The 9688-nt window shown below is 55.3% G+C and overlaps 1 protein-coding gene across 1 annotated transcript; it reads right to left on the bottom strand.

Annotated features, from left to right (window-relative positions):
• Positions 1 to 2397: 2397 nt before the first annotated feature.
• On the bottom strand, positions 2398 to 7125 carry LOC100599561 (coiled-coil domain-containing protein 116). Its single transcript, XM_030808854.1, is given in 7 exon segments — positions 2398 to 2812; positions 2814 to 3032; positions 3034 to 3275; positions 3700 to 3797; positions 4133 to 5025; positions 5140 to 5694; positions 6463 to 7125. Coding segments are annotated over 7 exon segments (2526 nt in total). The 5' UTR covers positions 6733 to 7125; the 3' UTR covers positions 2398 to 2563.
• Between the last annotated feature and the right edge of the window lie 2563 nt (positions 7126 to 9688).

Below are 9688 nucleotides of genomic sequence, written 5' to 3'. Positions count from 1 at the left end.
AAGGGTGGTAGCTAGTCTCCAAATATGACCACTAAACAATTCCTCCATCCCCGTAAGCCAAAGAAAAGACATGGAGTCCATTTCCCCTTTACTTGAATCTGAGTAGGTAGCGCAACTTGGTTTTGTTTTTTTTGTTGTTGTTTTTTTTGTTTTTTTTTTGAGACGGAGTCTCGCTCTGTAGCCCAGGCTGGAAAACAGTGGCGCGATCTCGGCTCACTGCAAGCTCCGCCTCCTGGGTTCACGTCATTCTCCTGCCTCAGCCTCCCGAGTAGCTGGGACTACAGGCGCCCGCCACCGAGCCCGGCTAGTCTTTTTGTACTTTTAGTAGAGACGGGGTTTCACCGTGGTCTCAATCTCCTGACCTCGTGATCCGCCCGCGTCGGCATCCCAAAGTGCTGGGATTACAGGCATGAGCCACCGCACCCTGCTACGCAACTTGTTTTGACCAATCGAATGCCGAAGAAGTGCTGTTTGGAGACATCTGAGCACCGGCCATAAGAACGCTGGCAGGTCTGGCTTTATCCTTCTAGGAAGCTAGACAATGCACCTTGCTGTAATGAAGTGCCAGATTACTGCGTGGTAAGAGGCCACATAGAGAGGGACTCTGGAATGTTCCAGCCTCAGTTCAATGAGCAGCTGAAAGCAGTCACATAGAGCAACTCCAGTGTACACCACTACTCCACTGAGCCTGTCAGACTCCAGTGTTGGGCGGGGCACAGTAGCTCATGCCGTTAATCCCAGTGCTTTGGCAGGCCGAGGCGAGCGGATCGCTTGAGCCCAGGAGTTCGAGACCAGCCTGGCAAATATAGTGAAACCCCGTCTGTATTAAAAATACAAAATTGAAGCCAGGGCGCGGTGGCTCACGCTTGTAATCCCAGCACTTTGGGAGGCCGAGGCGGGCGGATCACGAGGTCAGGAGATCGAGACCATGGTGAAACCCCGTCTCTACTAAAAATACAAAAAAAATTAGCCGGGCGTGGTGGCGGGCGCCTGTAGTCCCAGCTACTCGGAGAGGCTGAGGCAGGAGAATGGCGTGAACCCGGGAGGCGGAGCTTGCAGTGAGCCGAGATCGCGCCACTGCACTCCAGCCTGGGCGACAGAGCGAGACTCCGTCTCAAAAAAAAAAAAAAAAAAAATTCAAAATTGTCCGGGGGCAGTGGCTCACGCCTGTAATCCCAGCACTTTGGGAGGCCGAGGCAGGTGGATCACGAGGTCAGGAGATCGAGACCACCCTGGCTAACACGGTGAAACCCCGTCTCTACTAAAAATACAAAAAAATTAGCTGGGCGTGGTGGTGGGCGCCTGCAGTCCCAGCTACTCAGGAGGCTGAGGCAGGAGAATGGCATGAACCCAGGAGGTGGAGCTTGCAGTGAGCAGAGATCAGGCCACTGCACTGCAGCCTGGGTGACAGAGCAAGACTCCGTCGCCAAAAAAAAAAAAAAAATTTAGCCCAGCGTGGTGGCGCACGCCTGTAGTCCCAGCTACTCAAGAGGCTGAGGCAGGAGAATCCCTTGAAGCCGGGAGGTAGAGGTTGTGGTGAGCCGGGATCGCACCAAGGCACTCCAGCCTGGGCAACAGAGCGAGACTCCATCTCAAAAAATAAAAATAAAAATAAAAATAAAAGCCGGGTGTGGTAGTTCATGGGTGTAATCCCAGCACTTTGGGAGGCTGAAGCAGGTAGATCAACTGAGGTCAGGAGTTCGAGACCAGCCTGTCCAACATAGGGAAACCCCATCTCTACTAAAAATACAAAAAAAAATTAGTGGCCAGGCGTGGTGGTTCATGCCTGTAATCCCTGCACTTTGGGATGCAGAGGTTGGCAGATCACTTGAGGTCAGGAATTCGAGACCACCCTGGCCAACATGGTGAAACCCCGTCTCTACTAAAAATACAAAAATTAGCTGGGCTTGGTGGTGGGAGCCTGTAGTCCCAGCAACTCAGGAGGCTGAGGAGGCAGAATTGTCTGAAGCCAGGAAGTGGAGGTTGCAGTGAGCTGAGATCATGCCACTGCACTTCAGCCTGGGAGACAGAGCAAGACTTTTTTTTTTCAGACCCAGTCTCACTCTGTCGCCCAGGCTGGAGTGCAGTGATGCAATCTCGGCTCACTGTAACCTCTGCTTCCCCGGGTTAAAGCCATTCTCCTGCCTCAGCCTCCCAAGTAGCTGGGATTACAGGCACCTGCCACTACACCTGGCTAATTTTTGTATTTAGTAGAGACAGGGTTTCACCATGTTGGCCAGGCTGGTCTCCAACTCTTGGCCTCAAGTGATCTGCCCACATCAGCCTCTCAAAGTGTTGGGATTACAGGCATGAGCCCGGCCAAGACTTCATCTTAAATATAAATAAACGAATAAGTAAATAAATAAAATGGCGGCTGAAATCTCAGGACAGCAAACCTGTGTCCCAGCAACACAGGCTTTATTTCTATTTCACTGGCTCCCCTGAGAGTCTCAGCAGAGCTCCTCATGGGCATTCAGCCTGTGGTGACTCCTGCTCATGGCAGGGGCTGGTGTGATGGGCAGCAACTCTGACAGAGCAGGGAATTGAGTGGCTAGTGGGGACTTCATGGTGGGTCACTGTGGCCCACGTCCACAGAGTGGCTGACCGAGGCCTCCTCTCCAGGCTCTGGGAGGCTCTGGACTCCATCCTCATCCTTGTCCTCATCCTGGTCCTCATCCTTGAACTCATCCTCATCTTCATCTTCAATCTCAGCTTTATCACGGCCCTCATTGTCCATGTCCTTGAACTTGGGGGGACTGGAGCCTATGCCGGTGCGGGCAGACACTGAGAGCTTCGGATCCAAAGGGCTGAGCTTCCCGGCTGGCTGGCAAGTTGGTGTAGAGGGAGCAGCAGGGCTCTGTGGCCTGGTCCTGGGCAGTGTGGGTGGCCGGTTCCTGCTGCACAGAGGGTGTCTCTGTGCTGCGGTGGGAGGTGCTGAGCCGGGAGGCCTGCCGGGCCCTTTTGGCCTCCTCCAGTTTACGCAGCAGGCAGCTCCGGTGGGTCTCCGAGGACAGGTGGATGCGGGAGCCTTTTCACCTTCTTTAAGCCCAGGGAAAGGTCCCTGAGCACGTGGGTGACGGGGAAGGAGAAGAAGCCCAGCTGCTTATTGAGGTCCTTTTCGAACTCGTACTTGCAGATGACCAAGGAGGCTGCCTGCTGGGTCAGGAAGTCGGTGAGCTCCTCATAAAGGCGGTTGGAGAAGTGAGACATGCTGGACTTCGATGAGATGGAGGGCAGCGGCTTCTTCTTCGTGAACCTGCTGCTGCTGCGGGGTTCTGCATAGCAGCAGGGGAGGGAAAGGGACACATGTCACACCTGCCAGCCCCATCCCTCTGTGACACCCCTTCCAGCCACTGTGCCCTCCTCAGAGCCCTGCCAGCCCTGCCCATCACAAACATGAATGGGTACTCTTAGTGTGACAAACACACTTGCCACACAAAGGGTACAGCCTTGCCACATCTGCTATGATGCTGCACTCAACTGCCCACTCTCATGCTCACTTCACCATCACACCTCCTACAACTGTTGGGCCTGGGGCAAGGGCAGGGACCTGTCACAGGGTAAGGCTAATCTGAGTCTTGACAACTGGATTTGGGCAGGGTCCTGCAGGCCTGTGCCCAGAGATGCCTGCAGGGGCCTTGATGGCTGAGGAAATGGTCGAGGGACCATGCTGGAGACCCACCAGTGTGAGTCTTGTACCTACGTCTTGTACACATCCTCCCTGGGCAACTTCCCCTCGGCAAAGTCCAGAGACTGGAGAGTCCTGCTTGAGGCAGCTGGATTCAAGGGAGCTAGACCTAGGAGGCAAGGCCCTGGCCGGGCTAGGGCTGCTGTCCACAAGGGACGGGACCTTCCACCCCCATGTAGGAGCGTCTCTAGATTCACATACAAACGTTAGAAAAAATACCCAGCATAAAAAATAGCCTTTATTTATCTGTGACAACACCTGGTAGTAGCTAGGCCAGGATTCATGGGCCCCCATCAGCTTGACCCCTGCCCAGGAGGTTTCCACAGTGCAGGGCAAGAGACCTTGACCTTGAGCACCTGCCAGTGACAGTGGCTGCTAGGAGTGATGGGTCAAGGAGCCCTTCTCCTGCAAACTCATGGCCGGTCCTACTTTCGAGGAGGTCACTTCTGGACACAGTGAGGTGGGAGATGAGGAGGCAACTGGGGAGAGTTCAGGGAGAAGGTAGCAGGAAGAGCCGGGGTAGGGGGAGGCAAGTGGAGGTGTGACAGGGCCCCTGAGGTGGCCCTGGCTGCAGGCCACCTCCACCACAATCCCGGGCACGGGCAGGGTGAGGTGCAGGCCCTCTGGCTGGAGCTCAGGGAAACAGGTGGGTTTTGTAATTTGGGATCTGAGTCAGGTGCCTCCTCCCTGGACTGGAGTGAGGGGCTGGGGACATTGGGCTTCTCCGTGGGTGTCACCTTGAGCTTGAATCTGGTGGCCACCTGGGCACTAGACATGGAGGGGGAGCCTCCTCTGTCCTTGAATTTTCTCTGAAGCGTCTTGGGGCTGGAGACTGTGGGGCGGGGGGAAGCGTGGGGCTGCCCGCCATTGGTGGGTTTAGCCGGCTCAGAGCCCAGAGGTGGCAGATTGCGGTCAACCTGCAGCTCTGAGGTGGGCTTCAAGCTGGTGGGGAACAGAGGACGGCCGTCGCGGCAGCGGGCGCCACGGAGCTTATCCACAGCCTGGCTGACCACGTTTTGCAGGGCGGGGAACAGGCGGTGGTCAGCCAGGAAGTTCAGCGTGCGATGGGGCTCACGGAGCGGACAGTAGCCAGGCAGGTCGAGGGACTCCAGCTGGCTCAGCAACGACTTGATCTCCTTATTGAACTCTCGCTTGCAGAAGACTGGCTCCTGTTCTCCAGGCCTCGGCTCTGATGCTTCAGGCACGCCAGAGCTTGAGCCCAGCAGCCCTGAGAACCAGGACAAGGGCTGCTCCTGGGTCCACTGAAAGCTGGTCTGGCTACCCAGCGAATCCCACAGCAGGGAGTCCCTCTGGGAGCAGGACTGACTGAGGCCTTTCTGCAGAAAGAGGGTGACTCTGAGAAGTGTTCAGGAGCAGCCAAGCCAGGGCTGACCCTGGCCCTGGGCTCTCCGTGGGAGTCCACCCCCCCCAGCCATGGCCCCAGCTCTCACCGCTTTTTTCTCCAGCTGTAGCAGCCGCTTGAGGTTCTTCTCCAGCAGGAGTTTGTCCCTCACAGGTGGCAATGAGCCTAAGCCTTGTGCACCTAGGTCACTGTCCCAGCTGTGGGAGCCCAGCCAGCCGGCCATGAGGCTGCTATGGCTGTTGGACATGGAGCTGGAGCTGGATGGGTAGTTGTTGGGGTGTCCAGTGCAGAGGGTCGGCCGTACACGGTGCTGGTGTACGGTGCTGAGGCTGGGCCGGGCATGTGCCCGCCGTCTACCACTTGGCACCTCCACTGGGTCCTGCACCTCCACAAGTGGCACCCCAGCCTCCGTCTTCATGGCAGCCATGCGCTCAGTCGCCTTCTCCACCACTGTCTCCAGGCTGTCCAGGACCTGGCTCTCAGTTAAGAAATCCAGAAAGTGGCCAAAGGGCTGAGTGTGCCTCTTGTTTCGGCGTTGGCCCTGGAGTGCTGAGCTGCCACATGTGGATGGTGGGTGTCGCACATGGCCCGGCCTGCAGGCTGGCCCCATTTCTGGGACCAGTGGCTTCTTGGGCAGCTGCACCTGAGCAGACAGGTATGTCACAGGGGGCAGGGGTGCCCTACAGGTGAAGGGTTCCCTGGGGTAACACTAGGACCTGGGTGGGAGTGAGTAGTGGAAGGAGCTGCATTTTGGAGTCTGGAAGCCCTGGGTTTGGACCCTGGCTCTGCCACCTACAGCCTGATGACAGTGTGCAAGATGGCCCCTCTTGAGGTCCAATGTCCTCATCTGCAAAGTGGAGGTCTATTCAGGGTCGCCCTGAAGCTTTCCTAACACCTACATTTCACACACACAAGTCCTGGCTAAGGAGTCTGCAAGCCTGGTTCTGCCCTGACACATGGCAGGATGAGCAATCATGAACCTCTCGGAGTCTCCCTCCAGCTTCTCATCTGTCCATGCAGCAGGCCATCCCTGTCTCCATGGCAGGGCTGCAAACAACATCTGAGGTCTTGAGTGCAGACAACACCTGAGGTCTTGAGTCCTGTGGTACCCGGGCCTGTTTCTCCAATTTGAGCCATAGGCACCTAGTCAACTCCATGCTCCCACTCTAGGGTCCCAGTCCACCCAAGCCCCTTCCGAGTCGCTGGAAGTCAGGAGGAAACAAGGAATGAAATTGAGTGTGACAGGGGCAAGCGGTGGGGGTCATAGGAGAAGTCAAGGCAATAAGGACTTCACTGAGAGGCCCAGAGAAGTCAATAGACAATGAGAAATGGGGGCTGTGGTCTTGGGAGCCAGCGTTGGTGAGGAACATCTTGTGGCCTCAAGAGTCAGGGCCCTGCTGGGCACACTTACCCGTGCACTGCACATGGAGTGGCTGGCCTCGTCGTCGGCCATGTAACCCGAGTGGTGGCGGCACCTGGCCATGTGGTCACCTGGCAGGTGACCGGGACTGCTGCCCACCTCTCTCTTCAGCTGCGCATTCCTCTCTGCGTGGGGTGGGGAGACAACCTGAGGGTCTCCAATAGGTCCACGCATCTGTGGCCCTGGAGTCTGCGGGGCCCTTGCTCCCGGCACCCCGCCTCCTTCATGCATCCAGCCCTTCCTCTGCTCCATGGCCCCCATGCGTCTGCAGGCAGGCAGTTTCCAGAGTCATCGGGGTGGAATCGCTGAGGACAATCCTGTCTCCGATCATCTTTGGATCTGCGTGTGCTCGACCCTCCCTCCTCCCAAACCCTGGGCAACCTGGCTTTCGCCCCAGCCCAGAATCAACAGACTCACCAGAAACACCGCCTTGCTCCACACAGGCCAGTACAGTCTGGGCCCTCACTGGAGCAGCTGCACAGTGCGAGGAAGTCGGCTGGCGGCCTCCACTTGCTTATTTGCATACCACATCCTCATTGGTTCTTACGGAGGAGCTCGTCCACTTCCCTCTCCGACACAATGGTTAGGGGCGGGGCCCACATTGGCCCCACCTCCAATTCTCTGGGCTCTGCCCTCCCACACTCGCCTGGGAGCCACAGGCTGAGGATGCTGGTGCCCACGCTCCCCGCTGCTGGGGACCCCCCACCCACCACCGAAGCTGGGGCTAGGCTCTTTGATCCGCTCCTGCCCCGAGGGGAGCCTAAAAGCCACGTATTCCACCGGTGACACAAGCACCTTCCTCGTGTCCTCCTTGGTCGCTGCGCAGCCTGGGCCTCCTGCTCCTGTTCGTTTCCAGGGGCCTCTGCCCTCTCCGCGGTGTGCACAGCCCCAGGTTCTGCCTTGAGACCTCTCCCCTCTGCAGTGGAAAGAGTGCCGGCTCTAAGTCACAGACCTAGCTTCAGTTCCTGGCTCTGCTCTTTCCTGCCAATGTGACTCAAACCTCTCTTAGCATTGGTCCCATACTGTAAATGGGCTTGAGTGTTCTTCCAGTATGGGAGTATGGGATTCAATAAAATCTCCCTACACGCACCCGGTACCCCAGTTGAGCCTTGTGTGTTCTTTTATTTATTTATTTATATTTATTTGGAGACGGAGTCTCACTCAGTCGCCCAGGCTGGAGTGCAGTGGCGCAATCTCGGCTCACTGCAAGGCTCCGCCTCCCGGGTTCACGCCATTCTCCTGCCTCAGCCTCCCGAGTAGCTGGGATTACAGGGGGCCCGCCACCACGCCCGGCTAATGTTTCTATTTTTAGTAGAGATGGGGTTTCACCGTGTTAGCCAGGATGGTTTCGATCTCCTGACCTTGTGATCTGCCCGCCTTGGCCTCCCAAAGTGCTGGGATTACAGGCCTGAGCCACCCGCGCCCAGCGGAGCCTTGTATGTTCTTACCTCCTTTTCCTCCTTCCTTTTCCCCTTTGCTCAGTAATACCTCACCATGGTGTCACTCTTCCAAAAAGCTTTTACTGTGAATTCTGCCACCCCCTACGCAATTCACAGTAAACCCATTCCAGACTCTACCATACCATGTTGCTACTTATTTTTCTATCAGATGGTGCTTCTTTGGGGCCAGAACTGAGGCAAGTCACCCTTAATTCTCTAATACTTTCAGTGTCTGGCACCAAGTAGGTGCTCAATAAATGTCAGTCTCCTCTCTTCCCATCTGCAGACCCTCGGGACCTCTGACCTTTCCAAGATCAGCTTCCAGTGGGAGAATGGTGGTTTGGTTGAGGTCTGACAATTCACCCAGTCACTATAACACAACAGTCCTTATGCCAAGAGCATGGTTGAAGGACTGTATGAGGCTTTCAATTCTCACATGCCTCATGAAATATTGTTCCTCTCAAGCTTTGCTCTGTCCTCTCAGCTCTGGCTACCCACTAGGTCAGGGACAGAGAGGACATAGCAGGCCTGGGTGCTGGCCCATGCTGTGAGGTTCAGTCTTAGCTCCACTTACTCCTGGCAGGACCACCACTTTCGCTCTCTGAACCCTAGTTTCCTCATCTGTGAAACAGGAATGACATTACCAATTTCATAGCCCGGACACAAATACCACACTTTCCATGGAAAAAATCAAGACTGCAATTGCAGTGGAAACTGGGGCCTGCCAACCATAATGACTATTTATACAGTCATGGGTAAGGGAAAGCTTTTCTGGACAAAGAGAAAACAGTGAAGTTATGAATGTAAAAGCTGTAGCCTGGGCAAGAGAGCTCAAGATGGAAACAGGAGATAATGTTTTCTCAAATGAAGCATTAGTGTATATGCTTTCTTTCATTTTCTTAGTGTCAAGAGCTCAAGAAAAAAAATCAACAAATTAAGGAAAATGCCTGCTCTTAGAAAAATCTGCAAAAGATCAATAGGCAATTTGAAAAGAATAAAAATAGCTAATATATGAAATTTTCGTTCGCACTGCTATCTAAGAAACTACTAGAAATGTGACCATTGATGTAATCATCTTTATGTTCTCAAACAACACACAAAAAAGTTGGGTTGGGGAGAAAGGGAGTTGGGTGTGTTTATTTGCTTAGAGAAAAACACCGGAAGGACACGACCCAGAAGTTTACAATGGCAGTCTCTGGAAGGGTAGGAGATTCTTTTTTTTTTTTTTTTTTTTTTGAGACGGAGTCTCGCTCTATCGCCCAGTCTAGAGTGCAGTGGTGCGATCTCGGCTCACCACAACCTCCGCCTCCCGGGTTCAAGCCATGCTCCTGCCTCAGCCTCCCGAGTAGCTGGGATTACAGGGGCGTGCCACCACTCCCGGCTAATTTTTGTATTTTTAGTAGAGACGGGGTTTCCCCATGTTGGCCAGGCTGGTCTTGAACTCCTGACCTCGTGATCCACCTGCCTCGGCCTCCCAAAGTGTTGGGATTACAGGCGTGAGCCACTGCGCCCGGCTTCCTTTTGGTATTTTACATATTAAATATCACTTTTGCAGTCAAGGTTCCGCGTTGCAATGAATCCATCACTGGGTCTGGTTAGAGAGGGAGCAGTTGCCGGGTCCTTGCAGGGGCACGCCGGACCGCTAGGTGCGAGAACAAAGGCGAAGTGCAGCCGCACCTGGGCGTGAGCGTCGGGGCGGGGCCTGGGCAGCGGTCTGGGGGCGGGGCCTGTCTGCCGGCCCACTCCCCTGGGAGCGCGAGCGGTGGACCCAAGCGGCC

The sequence above is a fragment of the Nomascus leucogenys genome, unplaced genomic scaffold (genome assembly GCF_006542625.1).
Source record: "Nomascus leucogenys isolate Asia unplaced genomic scaffold, Asia_NLE_v1 001162F_51256_qpd_obj, whole genome shotgun sequence".
NCBI classification, from domain to species: domain Eukaryota; kingdom Metazoa; phylum Chordata; class Mammalia; order Primates; family Hylobatidae; genus Nomascus; species Nomascus leucogenys.
The sequence above is the reverse complement of the archived record's forward strand: the minus strand, read 5'-3'. Positions and strand labels throughout refer to the sequence as shown.